The 22,281-nt window shown below is 44.2% G+C and overlaps 1 protein-coding gene across 2 annotated transcripts in view; it reads left to right on the forward strand.

Moving 5' to 3' along the window:
* LOC141964929 (rho GTPase-activating protein 7-like) overlaps positions 1-20,450 on the forward strand; it is a 50,839-nt gene extending 30,389 nt beyond the window's left edge. The window contains exons 1-11 of one of the 2 annotated variants that reach the window (XM_074915858.1): positions 6,193-6,313; positions 7,807-7,878; positions 9,048-9,129; positions 10,561-10,624; positions 11,837-13,194; positions 13,644-13,814; positions 14,524-14,683; positions 16,066-16,264; positions 17,992-18,208; positions 20,033-20,147; positions 20,309-20,450. In XM_074915858.1, the coding sequence (XP_074771959.1) occupies positions 9,050-9,129; positions 10,561-10,624; positions 11,837-13,194; positions 13,644-13,814; positions 14,524-14,683; positions 16,066-16,264; positions 17,992-18,208; positions 20,033-20,147; positions 20,309-20,389 (2,445 nt within the window). In that variant the 5' untranslated portion in view covers positions 6,193-6,313; positions 7,807-7,878; positions 9,048-9,049 and the 3' untranslated portion in view covers positions 20,390-20,450. Of the gene's footprint in view, positions 1-6,192; positions 6,314-7,806; positions 7,879-9,047; positions 9,130-10,560; positions 10,625-11,836; positions 13,195-13,643; positions 13,815-14,523; positions 14,684-16,065; positions 16,265-17,991; positions 18,209-20,032; positions 20,148-20,308 lie in introns of those variants that run through there. The other variant, XM_074915857.1, reaches the window with a different exon arrangement.
* The last annotated feature ends 1,831 nt before the right edge of the window (positions 20,451-22,281 follow it).

The raw sequence follows: 22,281 nt of genomic DNA on the forward strand, positions 1-22,281 counted from the left end.
GATTAGAGAGGAGGAAGAAATTCTTCCCTGTGAGGGGGGTGAGGCCCTGGCACAGGCTGCCCAGAGAAGCTGTGGCTGCCCCCTCCCTGGCAGGGTTCAAGGCCAGGTTGGACGGGGCTGTGAGCAACCTGGGCTGGTGGAAGGTGTCCCTGCCCGTGGCAGGGGGGTGGGACTAGATGATGGTTAAGGTCCCTTCCACCCCAAACCATCCTATGATCTATGATGCCTATCTAGGCAGGTACGGAGGAGGCAGCCCTGCTGCAGCAGAGGCAGGGCAGCAGGGTGCTGTGCAGGGTGCTCACGCTGTGAGGAAAGGTGTGGTCTGGAGCCCCGGGGGTGGCTGTGGGCCAGCCGAGCTGGCTGTGCCATGGGGGAGAGCAGCACCAACGCTGGCACCTGCGCCTGAAGCAGAGGCCCTGCCATCACAGTCCTACAGCCGCCACAGGTCGGAGCGCCAGCTGGCACAGCATGGCCAGCGCGGGCACCCCAACCAGCACCGCGCCCGCGGGGCAGCAGGACAGGGCCTGGCATGAGCACGGACACAGGCAGGAGCATGGTGGAGCTGCCGGCAGGCCAGGGAGGCGTCAGGTAGGGCTGTGGAGAGCAGGGGCTCTGCTCTGGGGCAAGAGGGTCTGGCTGCTCAGGGCTGGGTCCGTACCCAATGGAGTGACCTGCAGTGGTGGGCTCAGCTAGCTAGGCTGTGGTAGGTGACACCATTGGGTGAGAATTCAGGTGGGTGTTGCAGAGACCTTCCATTTCTCTTTCATATTGCTGCTTTATTGGTGTGACTATAGCTCCTGGGCTGTCTACACTTCAGATCATGCTCTTCTAGCAGCTGTTGCTTTTGCTTTGGAGTTTGATGCATGTAGGGAACACTTAGTAGATTTTCAGACTTTGCTGCATATCAACAAACTTTATCGGGGTGTATTGACCAAGTAAAACATTGTCCATTGACCTGGACTCGGCAGCTGTAAGCAGATTCAGCACAGCATACCTGCAGCAGCACTGGTAAATTAGCTTTCTTTTAAATATAATCACTTACTGGCCAGCCTCTATTGGGTTAAATACTTCCTAACATGTAGGTTGAACCTGTATCACACGCAGTAGTATTATTGCCATTTTGTAGAATTAGGGAAAAGTTGATGCTACACCATGAAAGAGCACAGACAATATGCTAGGTTTGGTTTCTGTTACTTCTGTGCTTTAGTTTATTGATATTGGCTCTATTGGAAGAAAGTAGTTACCCTTCCAGTTCCTCCTAGGAATTTTACATCTAATATTTCTCAATAACGTAACAAGAGTCTCCTGCAAAAATACAGCCATAACGAGCTTCTGCATCAGAGAAATGCTGTATCTGTTACTGATTTACAGCCAGCAGGACCAAAGCATGGAGAAGTAACGTATCTGGGTTTAGACTGCAGGGAGATAAATCCTGTCTCTTGCCCTGCTTACTTGGATAGGAATTTTCACATGTGGATTTGGAAATTAGAGTGTTAAACTCTAATTTCTCCTTGAGTTGATATCTAATTCCGTGAACCCTTTTAAATTCTTGTAGAGCCAACACTATGTTCTCTAACTTATGTAGAAACAATTAAAAGATCAGCCAACACTGACTAGCTAGTTAGTCTGGTCTGCAAAGTGAATGCCTTTAAACTTGTCTAGGTCCCAGTAACCAACATGGGAGGCTAAGGACAAGGACATCGAGTAAAGTTCCTAATGTCAGCTTGGGAGTCCTAGTAATCAGCTTGGGAAGCTAATGCCAAGGAGCTGGATAAAGATGCAATTAAGGCTGCCACAAAGTACTGGGATACATTGCAGTTCCCAGCTGTGATAACTGAAGAGTTGGCTGCGGTTCCAAAACACCAGCATGATAGTAAAGTAGGAATGAGAGGACAAATATCTTGGCCTTTTCATTTTCCAGACATTTATATTCACTATCTGCATGGAGCCTAAATTATCCTGGCAAAATTCCAAGCAATAGTCCTTTTTTTTCCCCCTCTGCCTCGAGTGGGTTAATAAAGTACAATTAGGCTTTGCTATTTTGCATTGCACAGGGGACAACAGAATAAACGTTTCCATTTACTTATGATCCATCTCAGCTTTTGGAGAGTTTGACAGTTTTGTAAGTTCCTGACTGCTTACCCTGGTCAGTGCAAACACCCTGCTTTGAAAGCATTACATTTGAGCCTACAACACTGAGTAGACAACATGTTCAGACTCTAAGTAAGAGGAGATAACTTAAGAAAAAACAGTTATTGAAAATCCTGTCACAGGTATAATGCAGTTCTGAACATCCTCAGGAAATGTTCTAGTGCAGCAAATGCATTTTTCACAGAGTGTGTATAAAATGAAATGCCTTATTAGCAGCTGGAAGTCATAGGGAAGTAATACAAATTTTTATAGCCCTGGGAACATACACAGCCCAGAAAGTTGCAATGGGAAACTCATAATTTTATCTTCAAATGGACCCTGAAAAAGCCTTGTCGCTTCCACCACTGCCAGCACAACCAATAAAGACAGGATCTAAGTCCCTGTGTAAAGGACCTGCCAGCTCACAGCCAACAGCTCGTGAGCTGGAGGAAAAATGCATTGCAGAGTTTGACGTGTGGCTGCCAAGCATGCCCTGTACTTGTCGCCTGCAGTTCTGGAGGAGGCTGAGGGGGATGATAGTTTGGGATTGTCAGTGATGAGAGGAGGCAGCAGCATCTTGCTGTGCTGGAAGAGTTGGTTGTGCTGTGCCAACTCAAGCAGGTTTCGAGGTGGGAGCTCTGGGCGTCTGCTTGTCTTGCTGTTGTAGGAGGATTAGTGCCCTGTGGAAAAAAACGCGCTGCCTATATAATGAGTGAGATTGGGAAAGAATGGAATTCTTTGGAATTTTTCCTGTTGCCTTCCAGATTGGTGTAATATGTACTCAAATAAAGTCAGTCCTACCCTCTTTTCTGTTCTCCTGTCTGTACTTGCATGGCATGAGGAGGGGAGGCGGTGTGAGAGCCTCCTAGCTGTGTGGAGAAAAGCTGCTCCTTTTCACTAGCACTGCGCTCCTATCACAGAGTAATACTCTACACAGAGTAATTAATGCAGAGGTGCTGCGAAGAGCAAGAAAACCTCTCGAACTGCTCACTGGCATGGTTTTGGAAGGTGTTCATATTTAAACACAGATCCCTTTAATTATTTAAGACCTGATCACCATGTGATTCTTACCTGTCAAAACTATAAAACTATTTTGGATGAAGAAGTAAAACCAATGCATCTACCATGGGTTTAAAAAATGTGCTAAAAATTTACTTTCAATTACTTGAAATAGAAGATCTACAATGAGACACCTCAGTGAAAAACAATACATTTAGGCTAAGATTTCATACTAGCTGAGCTGCCCTAAGGGGTAGTGGCCACCAATGGGCAGTGGCATGTTCCCATGCCTCTCCCTGCATGTGGCCACCACTGCCCTTGTCTGGCCACTGATGTTCATCTGAACATGTGGTAGATGATTCAGGAAGCATCACAAATCTGATACTGCCAAAAAAAAGTGAATGGTTTCCTATCAGTTTGGCTGACCAGACCTGCTCACACAGGCTCGGCATGTGTCGGTGGGGAGGGGTAGGAACATGCAGTCAGGGGAAAGGTAAGAAACAGGGCCCCTGCTTCGGCAGCAGATCTCTGCAACTGAAAAGTTGTGCTGCATCCTGAGATGATTTGTGGTACTTATGCGTTGAAATAGGGTATCCCCACATTTTATTTAGAGCAAGTATTTTTATAAATTTGAAGTACAATTTGACACTCTTTAGTTGAAGTCTGTGATCATCTTGTAGTAAGACTGACTGCTCTGTTTCATATACAGCTTCTCCATGGTTTCAGTTGCTGCCTCTCCCTTGCTGTTAGGAAAGTGCTTCTTGTGAGGAAAACATCTCAGCACAGATGTCTTTTCATTATTGCAAGTACTCCTGTTAACACTGATGCTTATTCTGATAGGGATTTAGTACACATTGTACCATCTGGTTTCTAACTACCTGAGTCTGGGTTTGCTCTCCAGCCTGCAAACAGGATGGTGCTCAGATGGGGGAATGCAGTCTTTCAGGTTCTAAGCCCAAATGAATGAAGGAGAGGAGATGTCAGCCAAGCTGATGTAGATTCTGGGGCTCTGGAGAGAAGGGGGCAGTGGAGCACAAGTGGCACCACAGTGGAAAAAAAGGGGCAGCAGCCATGGAGGGCAAGGCTGTAGCAGGCTGTGGCAGAGGCATCATTTTCAATGCTGTTTTCAGTGGGACTGGACTGAATCATCATCAGCACAGAACAGACCTGTGTAACATAGTACAGCCAAAGGATGGCACCAGTCACCTGCTCATAAGCATCTGGCAGTAACCTATCACCCAATAGCCCATGGGGAAACAGCTGGCTTGACATTAAAGTTTTGCTGGCTACCTCTAATCTAAGATAGAATATTAAGCTCTGCAGGAAATTTTTTTTTTCATCTGCTTAATTATGAAATCAGTTCATGAGGAAGAGGTGATATGTTTAGGTTACTCTGCTGTTTCAGTTGTGCAGATGGAACCCAAAAGGTTGTTAAAAAGTTGTCACCTTCTTGTATGACATCTGGCTCACAGGTAGATATGCTTGCAATTGCAATAGTATTTGGGGGTGCTGCTCCATACTGGCTTTCTGAAGGCTCCCCTATTTCCAGTTTCTATTCAGGAAGAGCTATTCTATTCAGGAAGCATCTGAGCAGCTATTCTAACATCAAGAACAACTAAGCAGTTGCTATCAGATTGTGTTTATTAGTCATCTATTTTAAAAGTTGATTGGTAAACGTGGAAGGTTGTTTTGTAGTGCAACTATAGAAATGGGAACACAAATTCTATCCAGTCGGTGAGGCTGTCTGGGAAGGTGCATCCCTGCATGGCAAGGCAGAGTAGGCAGGCTGTGAGGCCAAGCCAGAGTCAGAAGGTAGGAATGGGTCTTCTGCACAAATGGCTCATCTGTGCTGTTTGTCTTGCCAAAAAAATAGTGTGGGGTTACGTTCAATAGCCCCAGAGAGCCCTCAGGAAAATTGTCTCTGTTTTTCTTGAAGTAATCTTACACAGGAAACTGAACTTTGGCCGCTTTTAAATGCAAGCCTCAAAGCATCATGCGGGTTGCCAGAACTGTGATTGCTGCTTTAGCACCTCCATTAGGGCAGGATTTATAAGTATCTGTTGCATGTTTATAACAGTTGCTGCCCAAGGTGGGTATGTTAGTGTTAGCTGTTAAGGCTAACTCATGATTATTGCTCTTCTTTTACTTCACTGTGACTTTTATTCTTAGAGCTTTAGAACTCTCCAGGGTCCCTGATGGAGAGCATTGCTGGGATGCTTCATCTGTATTCTGCCATTACTATCTTAACGAGTTTCCACTTGTCCTTCACGCTGCTCATGACATAAAAGCAAAGCAGTCTTGCACGTCAGTACTGAGTGCAGCCCTATGGAGAGCAGTTATTTCCTTTTGAGCAATTATTTCTTATTTCCTTTTTATTTCCTCCTTTCATATTGATCATTATCATAGTAATGCAGGCTGGTCTGGGAATTTCCTTTCATCAGAGTAAAATTCCTAGGCATTCATTTTCTCTTTAGGATTTCAATTTCCAGTAGCACTGGGAGGTTGCAGCATAGACGTCCCTGAAATATAGAGGTATCAATAGGACCTTTTTGGTAGTTATTTTGGCAGTAAAATAATCGCAGCAAATCTAATGGCAAATAATTGTAGACACGCAGGTCAAGAACTTACTAGGACTTCATGTGCTGTCTCCTAACACAGCAGGGGCATTGCAACATGGGACTGTGCAAAGGCATGTTAAAAGGCCTGAAGATTTACATTAGCAAAGAAAATTCCCCCAGCTCTTGTGTCCTCATCCTATGGAAGAGGTCACCTCCAAGTGTGAGAATGCCATTACCATTGTATTTTCAGTCATATTCACTGAAAATGTCATCACTACCTGCAAAATATTGTCTAGCCTGTTCTTATTTGCCTCACTGTTCACGGCTTGGTTTACTCTAAAAATAGAGCTGTACTTTTAATGTGTTGAGAACTGGGGAAGCCTCAACCGCTCCACAGTCACTCTCCTGTCTGAGCTAAGGAAAGCTGTGCACAGGCTCAAGGTGACCAGCTTAAAGTGAGGTCTGGAACGAGGACTGCTATAGTTTCTCCACAGATGAGCTGGTTGAGTGAGTCTACTGGGTTTTTCTAAGTGGAAATTACTTTGTCTTTGTGAAGACTTTTGGTGTTAGACTGGTCTTCCTCCTGGCTCTTTTCTACAGGTTTTTTTCCTTTCCTGTTTTACTCTGTGAGTACAATGCTTGCGTTTTATCAGTTCCTTGTCTTGGTATTCAGTAAATGCTGTGTTATGATAAAGATTATGATAAATTATGGCACTAAGTACAGTAACAAATGTAAGCATAGTGTATATAGGCTATTGTGGAAGAAATTAGTTTCTGTTCTGCAGTTTGGAAAAAAAAAAAAAAAAGGAGTCATGCATCTTTTTATGTAGAAATATCCTTATCATCCTGTGGTATCGCTTTATTCTCGGATGAAAAAGCCATAGAGTTTTGTGCCGGAAAGCCTTTGTTATGGATGGCATTGTCCAAATTAATCAAGTGATAATGGAAATAATTTAAAGTTTAGAAATAGTATAATAACATCATGGAAGTTCTGTAAGTTTTTTGATGAGTTTCTTCAGTCTGTTGCACTGATGATTTACAACTGAGAAGGCAGAGCAAAGCAAGCAGTGAATTTGAATAGGTATGTATGTGAAGTGCCTTGGAATCCTAATCTTTGAGTGCACATGTAAAGAAACTAGTTTTAAGAAACAGGTCTGTTCCGCTAGCCTAGAACACTACATTTTAAGGTACTTTAAAAGCATTTCTCTCTACTGAGCATGCTTGATTTTACAGTAGTTCTAAAATGCTGCTTTCAAAGGAGTCGTTACCTTTTGACTGGTGCTGTTGTAACGTGTCCTGGAGTACACTCACACATACAAAAAGTGTAGTATGGGAATCCTCTCCTCTTCAACAGACCCAGTAATTTCTAGTATTTGAAGAGTTTGGAGCCTACTGGCATGTACTCATGCTGAACATGTTTATGTTTTTGAGGAATCTGGTGAGTGTCCTGTGGTTGTGTGAAGTTGTCTTCAGCTTCTGCTCCTGGGGGACTGTTACAGTATTGGCCATAGGGCTCTATGAATTGTCACAAAATGAGCAGCTAATTCTTGACATCTGCTGTGCTGAAGTGACTGCCAAGTTGCATTGTTAGTTGGCAAGGAAATAAATATTGATAGACCCTAGCAACAGGTAGTCCTGAGAACTCTTGTTCTGGGAATGCTTAGACTGTGTCCAGTGTTATTAATGTTGCGATAGCATTTTAAGTTTATTTATAGGATTTGTTTGTGTCTTATCACCATCTGTCAGAACTGGAATGCATGAATGGGCTTTGCTGTGTGAGGGCATGGACATGTGTATCATATACCCTCCTCTCGTGACTCATTTCAACATAAAACAGATGCTTCAAGGTCCAAATCTCAGGGGTAGTTGATGTATACGGATATATGACATCTCAAGTACGTGCTCATATCTTTCATGTTTGCTATGTTGGAATGACTGCTCCAAAGCTATGCACTTATAAGTGTGTCGCATACAAGAATTTCTTTTTAGTAATATACTAACAAAACATTCATACACATGATCCTCTGAGAATCCACCAGATAAAATTAGCTTGTTTATATTGTGAAAGCACTGACTCTTGTGAGCACTGTAAGTGAACAATTTTTTGTTCTTATTGCAGAAATTGAAGCCAGAGAAGCCTGTGACTGGCTGAGAGCTGCTGGTTTTCCCCAGTATGCTCAGCTATTTGAAGGTATGATTCCTTGGAGTGTTGGGGGTTTTTTACAACTCACTGATTGCAACTAAAACTCATCTAAGCCTGTGGTCTTGAGCAAGATTGTTTTATTGGTATTTTGAAAAAGAATGTTGGAAATATCATCTTGCAATCGTAAGTTTTTAAAACAGATTCTCAGAAGCAGCCAGCCAGTCAAACAATGCAATTTCAGCACGTTTGCATGTTGTTAAAGCTACAGAGTGCTCATTACCTGTGGGGAAGCTATGGATTTGCTGAGAAAGTGTGTAATTTTCAGGCAATACTTGTGCTTCTGCCTTAAAACTGTTCTTCTTTAAAGTATGTTTATTGTTACAAACATTAAATGTAACAAAAACTAATATATTTTTAAGAGCGATTTTATCAAAGAGCTAAGAGCAACTTCTGCCTGCTCTTATTCCCACCTCCCTCATTCACTGCGAAATTAAAAATTGGAAGTCAAGAAACAGAGCCCATTCTGAAAGCTGTATCCTATGAGACATGATGTCTTATGGAACCGTGTCCTGTTTGACCAGCAGATTTCCTTATATAAGCTGTCAGCCTCACAGTTTGTTGGAAAGTTACATTGTCATGCATCTGCAAAATTAATCCTCTGTATTAACTTGCTGTTTATGCAGTGTCCTGACTTGAGTAGGTAAATTAAGCTTAAAAAGTCAGTCAAGAAAATACTGATGGATCTCATAGGTTCCCTCATCTGCAAGGCTAAATCTCAGAAGCTGAACTATTGAACTCCTGAGCTGGTGTATCGATTAGCTTCAAGCACAGCATGATTTGTCTGGCCCACTACACCTCAAAGAGCATATGTCACATGCTGCACTGTACCTTGCCATCAGCAAAAGCTCATGTTTTATACTGTACTTGAAGGCAGAAGGTGCAGAGAACCTAGCTAAAGCAAAACTTTAATTTTGTATTTTTGGCTGTAGTACTTAGTCACTGCAAGCTCCTGGCAGTGCAGCAAATGCTTGTCTACCTGTAACTAAAACCAGCGGGCAGATACCTACATTTATTCTCCCACTTGCTCCTCACTTGAAGGACATTTGTGTGAATATATAGTTATAGCAATTTAGATTTATTTTGTCTATAATATGTTGCAAAATTCAAAGTCTTTGTAATTATAACTCAGATTTCAGATTCAACTTCTTTATTTACAGATATGCAGTTTCCCATTGATGTAAAAACTGTGAGGAAAGATCATGAATTTTTAGATGGAGATGCGATTGAATCGCTATTCAGGTAAACATTAATAATCTTTAATACCTCCAGGCTCCATACTTATTTGCCATTCATCTTTTCATGCCTTAGTTTGTGTCAGAGACTAACAAAGTCACCAATGCTGCAACTGAAGGAAATCACTTAAGCACATACTTCAGTACCACTGAACTTGGTTGTTTTAAGAATTTAAAGGTGAAGTAAGTATGTGTCTGCATGTCTTCTTCAGCCAGGGTCTCAAGCATCAAATCTGTCTTTTCTGCAATGTGAAATGTCTGCAAGCTGAGAAAGAATAATCAGTTCCCTTCAAGCATATGGTAGCATGACAGTTTACTCTTTAGAATTGCATATTACAGAGTGCAGGGATTTCCTCTGACTAGTGAGCTTCCCCAGAGCTGTTCCAGATGATAAACAGAAAAAAGTGATCTGCACAAGAGATATGTCTTCTGTTTTGTTTTCTTGGATTTTTTTTTTTTTTTTGAGTGAGAAGCACAGATATTGATGTAAAATTGTTTTGCCACAGCTGTTCACAGAACAAAAGTGAAATTGCATCATCAGTGCAAAGTCAAACCTATTGCTCTCTGGACTTTCCCCATGTGAGTGGGTGTAAGCCAGGATACTGTAGAGGCATTCTGCTTTACTACTTCCTGCACTTATTGAAGCCTTCTCATGATGAGGTTGTTTAGCAAGTGAAGTGAACTCCAGACTACCCATGCCACACCACCTGGCTGACCCAAGGGACGCAGTGAGAATTTCTGACTGTTAAGGGACTGGAGATTCCTCTTCTGGGAAAGTGGTTCAGTCCTTTTCTGTATTGTTAGGTCATATGAATTAAAATTCTGCTTGTAACAGGAGCATCGGCAGGAGTTGTTTGCATATATGACTCGAGTGCACAGCAGATATTAGCGAACTTTGGATATATTTTGTTTCTTGATATGACTTCTGTCCTGAGTGTTCCTTGAAGGCTGCCAGTGTGCCTCCCTGTTGATGCCACATATTTGTTTGACAGTTAAGTGACTTGACTAGTTTGGGCCCTTATTGATTCCACAAGTTTTAATCAAAAAGACAGATAATACAACCTTTCCAAGGGTACAGGTTAATGTCTTCATTTTTTTCATTATTTTTTAAGAAGTCCACTCAGAGTTTCTTTCATTTTCAAAATCTTAAATCCATGTACAGTTTTTCACAATCATTAAAGCTCATCATATGATTTTGAATTAACTGATTAATTATGGTCCTCTAATTTTAAGACGGCAGAATTGGAACTGTGAACATCATGGGGTTGTTAGTTGTCGCTGGTTTTGGCAAAATATATGGAGAACCTCTAACAGAATGTCAGTCTTTGACACCAATAATGAAGATTCCATGGTAAAAGTTCACAACTAGTTTGGTGCATGTTTGTTTCCAGGAAATAAAATAGTTTAAATTTAAAACTTCTGTTTTCTTATACCCTAGACGGTTGAACACATTGAATAAGTGTGCATCAATGAAAGTGGAAATAAGCCGTCAGAGGAAACGGGTATGCTTTTAAAATATAGTTAATTTTCTCATTAAAAATATGTTTAGCTATTATATCAAAACCCTGTTTTTCAAAGGTGTATGAAGGATTAGCAATTTCTGAACTTTTCTTTCCGTTCTCTTCCACCCTGCAAAGCTCTTCTATTTGCATTTTCCACTGAAAAACGTAGTGATGGAGATTGACATTATGTAATGCTAATTTTGTAACTTTGTAAGGTAGGTTAGAGGTGGGTTTTGAAACAGTTTTAAAAAATAATTTGACACACATTACTGTCCAACAGTTGCACCAAGACTCCACCTCAGCGTGTCTTTTATTACTTTCTTAAGTAGTTTCACATCTTATTTAAGACCTGAATGTGGAATTTCACTCTTACTGACTAAATGAAGGATAAGAAATTAAAATGGACAATCCAAATAGTGTCAGTCAATGCTGAATGTCTAGCCAATAGAAGTTGGATAGGTTTCAGCTGTGCTGGCTTTGTCCTCTGCAGCAAAAACGTACTGTAGCTAAAACAAAGTTAATGCCACATCTTGGCTGGTTAACATCAGGATCGTAAAGCCTCTTAGGTATCATGGATTAACTGCAGCACTAGCAAGAAAATAATGTCATCTTTTGGAAAAACTTCGTTTTTTGGAAATTCCACTCAGGGAAGAATGGGGTGAGAGGGTCCACAGAGAAGAGACAGGTCATTCCCATCTCTCCAACAGTTTGCTGGCCAGGTGCTGACATGGAATGGGGCACCTGCAGCAAATGGCTGGTGAGGCTGAGGGCTCCAAGAGACTGCGCCAGTTATTGGTGCTGCCACAGTCCTGCAGCCAAATGCTTCTTTACCTGAAAATGGATGAGTTTTGGACACAGAAGCATGAAAGAGTGTTTGATGTGTTTGGTCCATGTAAAGCCAATACATTTATCTTTCAAAACCTTTGGATTTGCTGCAGAACAGAATTTTTCATTCTCAGATCAAATCTGTAGTATTTTCCTGTGGTGAACTTACCAGATTTGTCAGCATGCTTGGGAGTGATTTGTCAGGATGTTTTTCAACTAACAGAACAGAGCTCAGGGCAGACCTTCAGTAACTATATGGTTACATTTCCATATGTTGGTCTTGAGAGTTTTGGAGGTAGGCAGACAATTTGCCTCCTTTTTTGTTACATTTTCTTGTAGTTTAAAGTTTGCCAAACATTGCCCCTGATTTTTTTTTCCCCTTCTTAGAGTGATGACTCTGAAGATGATGAACCTTGTGCAATAAGTAACAAATGGGCTTACGAGAGGTGCAGTCAGAGATGGTCTCGTATTGAAAGCCTAGAAGGTGTCCCAGGAGAGGAAGGTGCTAGTGCATCAGTCCCAGGCAGTCCAATACTGAAGAGCATCAGCAGTGAGGATACTGTCTTTCTGGATCATAACGAGAAGCATGATGTGTCCTCAATTCACAGTACTAGCAGCGGTGACAGTGACACTGTTAACTTTCCAAAACCTTTTGAAGATGTGGAAACCAGCATGAGTTCCTCAAGATGTTCCTCAATTAAGGTGGCTTCACTGGACTCTACTTTTAGTTGTTCTCCTCCCCCCAGTGAGTTTTTACATATCACCAGTGAGGGGAAGGTTTTAGATAAGTCACCATATAAAAAGAGGAAGAGCCTTCTAAAGAAAATGGAGAAATTACACTTAAGGAGCTGCAACTTAAGGAGTGGTCAGTCAAAGGCCAAACCCATAATAAGTGAACCTGTTCTTCTGGAAGGACTTAATGAAGAAAAGATGAAGATGCTGAACTGTGTAAATATTTCTGACCTCTCTGGTGTCCAAACAAAGAACAATTCTTCCTTTTCTCCCCAGAGTTGCAATAGCAGTAACCAGTCTGACAATAGCTGCATAGTGAGTAGTCCAAGTCCTCTTATAAAACCACAAAGCCACTGTGAAGGAAGGGGGGTGTATGCAGAGGACTTGGATTCTAACAAGCTCTTGCTGTGGAATGATCTATCTCAGCAAAACCTAAAAAATGACATGAAGTTACGAATGAACCAGATGTTTCAAATACCACAAGGCCATAAACCTGGCACTTTCCCCAAAGCACTTACAAACAGCTCCCTGTCTCCAGGAGACAACTCTTCCATCAGCTGGAGAACTGGGAGTTTTCATGGATGCAGGAGGAGCCGGAGCAGAAGCAGTTCCAAGGACTCCAAAGCCCCCAGGAGCCCCATTTCATGCACAGATAAAAGGCTGAGTGTATATGACAACATGCCCAATATTGAACTTGATCATTTGGAGGCAGCACAAGTTGGTGATGATGATGTTTTTTCAGAACTGAATAATGTTATAGAAGACGTCAAAGGTCTCAAAAAGTTGGTTGATCAGTGGACAGAGAAGTTCTCAGATGATGGGGATTCAGACTTTGCAAGTGACTTGACATCTTTGTATCCATCCTCACCTAAAGAAATCTGTCTTGAAGCAGAGGGCTCAGAAGATAAGCCCGCAGACCTTGCAACCATCGAGGGAGAAGGCAGCTGTGAACTGGGCAAGGAGATCAGTTCTGCAGAACTGGAATACATGACAAACTCCAAAAAGACCAACAGGTCAGGTAGCCTTGGGTCTCCCTAGTAGCCCGCCCCTTTGGGAACCTTTCCCCATTGATTCTCTCCACTCAAAATGTAATTGCTTTTCCAGAACGAAGTATTCTTAAGTAAGTCTGTTCTGGATCTGCACCGCTGGTGCCAGGTACTGCTGGTCTGTAGTCACTCTGGTATCTACATCAGCTCTGTTGAAAGTTGGCCGCTCATGATCTACAGGAGCACTTAGACATTTGGAATCAGGCTTTATGGCTAGCTTGCTGTATTTCTTATTGAAACATTTTGTATTACCAGAGTACCTCCTGGATGAGAAGTACCTTGTTTAAATGCAACTAACAATATGGTGTTTGGCAACTCCGCGTCATTTAGTTTTCTGCATCTGCATCTGTGAAGCACTTAAGGCTCTAACAGGACAATAGAAATGGTCCTAAACTTAAACAATATTTATCCTGTAGGCACAGGAAGCAACACTGGTCTGTGGAGGAGAGCGTGAACTTGGAAAGCCTTTCCATCCATACTGATGGCCAGTCAGCTGCCCAGCTAGCCCGGACACAGAAGCTGGCTTTGTTGAAACTCACTGCTTTAATGGACAGATACTCCCCTTCTAGTAAGCAGGGCTGGAACTGGTAAGTTGTCTAATATTAAAGCAACCTGTGTTGGAAAGAGAGCATTTGATGTAAGCAGGTGAATTGCCTTATCTGCCCAGATTACACATGGTCAAGATGGGGAATTTCATCCTCTTAAATCGCTGGCAGTTTCATGGTTATTTCAATGGCTCCAGGATTTCCTCTGCTATGGACTGCACTTTTGCTCCTCACTGGTGATCATGTTGTTACTGATTTTAGAACATGTTATAGTTTCTCTCTAAATTTGCCCATTTGCAGGGCTTTGTCAGAGGTTCTTCACAGAGATTGCAGGACCTGAGGTGAGATCTGGCTGGGCTGAGAATCCATCTCTTCAGCGTCAAGTCCCTGTTTGAACTAAAACAATGGCAAAATCAGTCATTCAAAGGACTTAAAAATATCCGTTAGCATCTTGTGATAGGCATCTGGTACTTGAATATAGAAAGAAGTGACAAAAGCCTGCAGTGGGATGGAACATATTTCACATGAGGATGCTTTATTAAAGCTAATTTCAGTTTTGAAATGAGGAAGTCATTCCAGTAATTGCCCGTAATGATATTTCTCTCTATCTTATGATGCTATGTGTATAGGTATGTGTTAGAATTTGAGGTTGTGCAAGTATAATAAATCCTTTCCCATGCATCTAACTAAAGCAGCAGGTGGAATTGTGCTGGAGAGCTAATAAGTTTCATGCACTGGTTTTTGTTTTCAGGACTATTCCAAAGTTCATTAAAAAAATAAAAGCCTCTGACTACAAGGACAAAAATGTGTTTGGGGTTCCTTTACTTCTGAATGTTCAGCGAACAAGTCACCCACTGCCTAACGGCATACTGCAAGCACTGGACTATTTAAGAAGCCACTTTCTTGACCAGGTATGAACTTGAGGCAGCTCAGAGCAGCTCTGTTACCTAAACAGATCTGCTCCAGGGAACCAGTCTGCTTCAGATTTTGTGAGGGTCTTTCTTGCCTCCTAAGGCTCTGAATAGGCAGAAAGAGTAGGTCTGAGCAGGGTGGCCTGGGAGGAAATACCAGTGCTGTTTCCTTCTGGGAATAGCATTAGTCCTGTGTTGTATTTTTGTGCCTTGCCTCACTGAGACCATCTTCAGTCAGTTCTCTTGGTGCAGGCAGTCAAACTGTCTTTTTCTGGTGAGGCAGCATGTCTCTGCTCCCTTAGGAAGTAAATCTACCATACAGTGTTGTTATTCCCTCTGTTCCATGGTTGCTGGTAGTGACAGACCTAATGTGATAACCACTAAACAGAGATAAAACATAGTATAGCAGTGCCTGTAACATCTTTTTCTGGATCACAAATCTGTATTTATCCACTAAGTGGAGATGTGTGCATGGCAGTGGAACTGTGTGTTGCATGTGCTATTTTCATAGCATAGTTGCAGAAATGGGAGACCCATGACATATTAGCTAAAGAAAGGTTGGGTTTTCTCCCTGTACTTTGCAATTGTATAGGTGTGTAATATCATGCCAGCGTACAAAAATGTGTGCATCCTGTGAAGTTATGATGCAATTTGATGTCACATACTGGAGTGTGAGCAGTCAGTTTCTTACAAAGGCAGTGTATTTCATTTTGAGGTCATGGTATCTATTAAGTTAATATAAATAAACAAATGAATACAAACACTGTCTCTGGCACACAGTGAAACTTTCAGCAGAAGCTTTGTTGAGGTCAAGTTCATGGGAAACTTCTAAATCTAGGTTTTGTGTGAAACTCAGTTGACATTCATATTAAAATAATTTCCCTCAGAATGGCAATTGCCCTTTGCCAACCTGTAGATGTATTAGATGTATCAGACCTATCAGACGTTAAACCTGAACCTTGCGGATCTCACAGTCTTGGGTTTGCTCCGGCATTGGCGTCAGTGTACATTTGCTTTTGGATGAACACACATTGGTGCATTAGAAACTTGCGTTCTCATGTGTGAACATAGCCTGCTCAAGCAAACTGACAGATGTCAGTAATAATGATTTTAAAAGCCAAAAAGAGTAATTTTGCATTAAATAAAAAGCAAGCAAACAAACATGGAAATTGGTGTGTCTTTCACAGCTGGTTCTGTGGACATCAGTCATGGTTTACCTGGGAGGAATTTCTGTGCTGCTTCTAGCAATACAAAAATATTTTGGTGTTAGGTCCCACTACCATAGGGTCTTAGCTATCAAAAGGAAAGTGAAAAATCAATTATTTGTCAAAGGTTTGATTCCTGATGACTCCTCTGTCTTTAATATTCTCTTTTACCCACAGGTTGGCCTATTCCGAAAATCTGGTGTTAAATCCAGGATTCTATCTTTAAGAGAGATGAATGAAACCAACCCAAACAACGTATGTTATGAAGGGCAGTCAGCATTTGATGTGGCAGATATGGTGAAGCAGTATTTCCGAGACCTTCCTGAGCCTATATTTACTAGCAGGCTCTGTGAATCCTTCCTCCACATCTACCAATGTACGTAACAAAATCTATAGTTTTCCAGTTCCTCAAATATCTTAATATTCAGCTGCACAAGGCAGTGGCCAAACCAGGACTAGTGCCATGTTCCCTTGTAGTCAGAGGAGACAAGTCAGGCAGGACTTTTCTGGAAAGATTAATTCATTGTGGCTCTGGACTTAAGAGCTTCACATCTGCATCCTATGGGCCAGCTGTTTTCTAACATTGTGTCTTTTCTGTTCTCTCTAAGCAGCTCTCCTAAACGTTTTTTTTAAACAGTCATTTCCTTATGCAAAATTAAGACAAAATCTAGTCCCCTTGTTCATGGTATGAAGTAGCTCCTTGTGCAAGAAGTCATGTTATATTATATTGAAATGTCTTTAATAAGGTGTCCAAACACAGTTGCTGTGAAACAGCATCTTTGCCTGGAAATGCCAGCAATTTTCTGTCCATACTCTCACTCACTATCCTTGAATCTCAACCTGAAAAAGAAGGAAATGTGAAGCTGAAATCTAGCACTGAATATAGTTTTAAACAGGCTCTATCTCCAGTACTTTGCCATAAAGAAATTCACTTTCAAAAAGCAGCTGGGTTGGGGAAGGAACTTCCTGTAGGGACTATGATGGTGTTGCTACAGGCAAGTTCCTTCTTTTGAGAAAAGGTTTTGAAAGTCAAAGTACAAGATTTCTGAGTGGACGGATTTCCAGCCTGTTTTATGAGACTTTGATCGACATGAGTAAATGAGCTGCTGCTGACCTGTGTATGGTGTAAGTTTGTGAAAGTTGGGTTGTGTTTTATTTTTTAACCTGACAGGCTTTTAGAATTTTGTCTGAAAATGGTTTGCTTATTTGTTTGAAGCAAGTTTTCTTTTTGCATCCACAAATCCATTTTGAAAGGAGGTCCGCAATTCCTATGTCCACTGGATGTGAAACTGTTTTCTTCCATTTATTATACCGTGGCCACCATCCACCTCTTGTCTCTTGATTTGGGATAGAAACAGTAAATGACTGAATTCTACTTACCCTACTCACTCATCTTGTGCCACATGTGACCTGAGCAAGTGTGCAGGTTAATTTACTATCTTTTGGAGCTAAGAAATGTGCTGCTTTCACCAAGAAGCATGTTTTGTATGTTCTACATATATGCTTCTACTTGAAGGGAAAGATAATTGATCTTCTACCCTTTTCAGTGGTGTAAATTGAAGAACTCCTCATGACAGGGGAATGCATGGCAAGATGAACCATACCTACTCTCCTGCAGGAGCTGTTTGGGCAGACAGTCTCATTGGGTTTTACTGTGAATTAAAATCTGTTGGCAAAACATTGTTTTCTGAATTGAGTTATCTGAGAGCATCTGTTCTCTTCATGCCTGAAGCTGAAAGGAAAAGACAGTAGAGAAGCTTTGAGCTCCAAAAAAATCTTTCTGGAGTAATACTTTATGGGAGGACAAGACTTTAGCTGGCTTGTAACCGGAGCCAGTTCAGGATAAATTCATTAGCACAGTGTTCAAGATAAATTGCAAGTCAAGCACTATCATCACTGGGTGTGAATGTTCATCTTGACAGGCAAGAGGAGAAAAGGGTACTTGTTGGCTGTGACCGTGATAATGACCTTTGCCTTGTCTGTTGTGAGCTAGAGTGGCAGGAAGTGGATGAACCTACAATTTCAGTGCGCTGCCTGGGACTGTCGTGATGGATGCCTCCTCTGCAAGTCATGTGTGATCTTCATCATTTTTTCTGTTTTCAGATGTGCCAAAGGATCAGCAGTTTCAGGCTGTCCAGGCTGCTATTCTCCTTCTCCCAAAGGAAAACCGAGAAGCTTTGAAAATTCTCCTGTTCTTTCTGCGAGATGTGGTTGCTTTTGTTGAGGAAAATCAGATGACTCCAACCAACATTGCTGTCTGTCTTGCACCTTCTTTGTTTCACCTCAACACCCTGAGACGGGATAGTTCTTCTTCCACTAGGTATTAGCATTTAATGCTGGCATTGCTGCTGTCCATGGGGTTCTTTGGTGGAACAATGTCTTTTGTAGCTTGCCTAGGATCAGTCTCTGCTTTTGAGGGGGAAATAGTGCATATGTCTTGGGTTTTGTCCCAGATATGGTTGTTCAGGTCCCGCAGGAGCTGACCACTGTGCATGCAGCGACCCAGCAGCTCACTGTCCAGTGTAGAGAGCAGTGGTAAGGCCCCACTGTTACGCTCCTGACTAGTCTCCATGCGAGATAGCTTGCCCCCTCACAGCTGCTGTACTCTTTGTGGTTGCCCACAGGTCCAGCTGCCCAGGAACCCAGCATGTGGGCCACTGTTTGCATTAAGGTGGTGCTGGCCATTGACAACGTAGCTCCTGCACTGGCAACCCAAGCCCAGGTGCAGCTTTAAGGCCCTCAAATATCTGGCAGATTGTAGCAGTTGCTAGCACCAGTTCTGCTGGGTGATAAGGGGATCGTTCCTGCCAAACTGAGCCACAGGAATTCTGTAAATTTATCTTAATAAGTAAAAGTATCTGGGTTGCATAACATCCCCTGTTTGTACGTGCAGGGAGGAAGGTGCCCTTGGGCCAAAGTAGACAAATAATCTCTGAGAGCATTCATGCCTTATCTGGTCTCCTGAGGCAGGGCTGTTTGCTTTACTCCATGCTACTGCGTATGGACAGACACGTATCAGGGTAGGAAAGGACAGCTGACTGTGATGGAAACATTGTGCACCCATCAGAGTAGGGAGTTCATCACCTCACAGGGGGATCTAAAGATGAGGACTGGTTCCAAAGCAGAGCTGTTAGATGTACTATTGGGATCTTTCAGCATTATAACACAGGCTGTGGATAGCACAGAGGAGGGAAAGAAAACACTAAGGACTTTTCTTTTGAATGGCACAAAACATCCTAAACATCCCAGGGCTGCCCAGCTGAGCCGGCACATGGCCAGGGAGCTGAGTGGTCATGGCGAGGGCAGGTGTGGGGTGTGATGGAACTGTAGTGGCAGCAGGTCCTTCCTGGGTTGCAGTTGTGTTTGAGCTCCTGGGAGTCATACTTTGAGAGCTGTACCTCTTCGGTTAGCATAAATGTTAACTCTGAAATGCTAGGGCCCAAAGTAGAAACTGAGTTTTCTCTTTGTTGTCACTGTTTAGAAGCCGGGATGCTTTGAAGATTTAGCTTTTTTGCAACTGGGCATTAATGCTGTAGTGCAGGGTTCTGACTTCAAAGGGTAGCAGCTGACAGGTCTGACTTTGAGGAGCAGTGCTGAGGACTCTTATCTTCCACCCAATTTTCAAGCCATTTGGCAGGAATGCACATAGATAAAAGTATCAGAAGCCAGGATTAATGATGTCATATAATGATTATGAATTAAAAGAGGGGACTGTTTTGAAATGTGTTTGGTGTGGTTTGGGCCAAAGGATTTAAAAGATTCTACATGGGCTTTGCAGGGTATCAAAGGAGATTGGTATTTGAAGGCTACAACACGAGTCAGTTTGAGGTCATTGCTGTCCTTAGCCAAGTGTGTGTGATGATCTGCTTGGGGAATAAAAAGCCTTGACTTGCCTTTCTTGGGCATATGTTACTGCTGGTCAGGACTGCCCCAGGCACTTTTGGAAGGGAATGTTGTCTATGGCCCTTGCTGCTGTAATGTAACACGAGCACCTATACGGCACACAAGGGTCCCTCAATGCAGTGTTTTTTGCTGAAGCTGCTGGTTTCCAGCCCCAAGGCAGGCCAGCGGAGTAGGCACCTTGTACTTGAGATTCACAGCACCCTGCTCACAGAGCTTTCCTTTCACCTTCCCCTCTCTGTAGATCTAGTCAGAGGAAGTGCAGCTTGGGGAAGCCAGACCAGAGGGAGCTGAGTGAGAACCTGGCAGCAACGCAGGGCTTGGCCCACATGATCATGGAGTGCAACAGACTCTTCCAGGTATGTCACTTGCTGCAGCAAAGCAAAAGCCCTGAGCAGCCTGATGTAGGCAGCCTGCTTTGAGCAGCAGTTTGGGCCAGAGCCCTGCAGAGGTCCCTGCTAGCCCAGCTATTTCTCTGAGCCTGCTGACTCCAGTACAGAGAAAATTAATGTCATTGCAGATTTTGCTGCAACTATTTGTAAGGGCTGTGAGACCATTCTTCCATTTCCCTCTCCATCCCTCAACTGCTATGGGACTTTGACTCCCTGGGCTTAGGACCAGCTCAGAGGCTGCCATATGCCCTTGCGGGGAGGCCCTGGCCAGGCCTGACCATCCCTTCTTGCAGGAGTGGGGTTGAAGTTGAGGTTTTGCTGCTGGAGCCTGGCCAGAGCGACAGCCATGCCTGTGCCTGGCCATGGACCTCACTAATCTGGACCTGGACCTTAACCCACAGACTGACTTCCCGGCTTGACCTCGGCCTTTCCTCGTCATTATGGCTTTGCCTGGCAATCACTAGACTGTGGCTGACCCTGGTTACTGTCACTGGACCTGATCCTGACCTCCTCTGCTGACATCTTCCTGGCTCAACCTCGGACCTCATCACCGTGGATGTGTCTGATGATCCGGACTCTTGGCCGACGCTGGCTGCCACCTCAGGCTGGGCTCAGGCACTGTGGGACCGGGTGGCTGCCCTGCCAGCCCCGTTATCCCACTCGACTCCCAGCCTCTTTCTCTCAGGAGCCACTAGCCCTTGGTGCACCCCAACAGTCAGCTCAGGCCTTCTCATACTCCACTCCAGCACCATGGCCGGGCAGGGGCTGCTGTCCCATGGCTCCCCTGAACTGACACACGGCCCAGCCCCAGGGCTTCCCCCAGCACTGACCCCCACAACCAGCCCCTTGCTTCCCACTGACAGCCACCCCCCCCAGCCCAGCCTGGGGGCTGATCTCTCCATGGCATCAGTCCCCAGCATGGCCAGAGTTCTTAAGTGACCCCCCCCCCTCTGCTGCCAGACCAGGGGGCCCTGACCCCTACTGCCTGCTTCAGACCCTACAGTCAGCCCTGGTGAGATGGGAGCTGGCCCCATCCCGGCCGGCATGGACCCCCAAAATAGCCCCACGGGGACTCCAAGCTGCCCTTGGACCCGCAGACATCCTGCACACTCCTGCTACAGCCAGGGCATCTCACAAGTGCTGCTGCAGGGCTGCCCCTCACCGAGGGGTGCCAGGCCCCTGCTGGTGTGCCCCGAACCCTGCCAGGTCCAGACTGGGGGACCACCTGGAGAAGTCTGTCACCCTTCTGCTGGTGACCAGGAGGAGAGGCTGCAGGCAGCTCTGTGGGGTAGCCTCAGCCATGCCTGTGCCCGGATACGCACCCGCTGCTCTGGACCCAGACTCTCACCCTGACGCCCAGCCCTGCCTGGTGGCCGTGGCCAGCCATCGCTGGACTGCGGCTGATGCCACCACCAGACCTGACCTTGCCTGGCTTGGCCTCAGCCCCTGCGACCGGGACCCTCTGCTGGTTGCCACTGCGGGCCTGCCCGGCCTCTCCCTCAGGTACAGTGGGACAGGGTCCTGGCTTGTGGGGCGCTGCCCAGCCCTACCCCACGGTGCTGCGCTCAGCACCCGCCCTGATGCTCCCCGACTCCATAGTGGGGTGCTCCAGAGGGGCCTGGCCTCCTGCCCGTGCCCGGCCCAGCCTTGGGAGGAGGGAGGGCAGGGCCAGGGCATGGGGTGCGGGTGTGTGTGCATGCACAGGGGATGGACAGGTAGCACACCACGTGGTTTGGGCAGCTGCTTGTGTCGGTGCCAGACCCATGGTGCTAGGCCTGGTCTAGCTGCCACAGCCAAGCCCAGCCCCGCAACTGTCTATATGGGAAAGAACCTGGGACATCAGATAAATAGATACATATATCTTTTGTATCTATATACATCTATACAGATACATAGATACATATAAACACACACATGCTTATTGTCGGCAAGCACCTAAATCAAGTGCAACACCCACTCTCTAATGGTAGCAAAGCCACATTTCTGTGCTGCTTTACCTTACGCAGCAGAGCTTCTGACAAATCCCAAAGCAAAGGCAGGAGCCATGGCCCACCACCTTGTAGTTGGCCTTGTGGTTATGTGAGATTGATATGCAGCCAGC

Source organism: Athene noctua, chromosome 12 (genome assembly GCF_965140245.1).
Source record: "Athene noctua chromosome 12, bAthNoc1.hap1.1, whole genome shotgun sequence".
NCBI classification, from domain to species: Eukaryota; Metazoa; Chordata; class Aves; order Strigiformes; family Strigidae; genus Athene; species Athene noctua.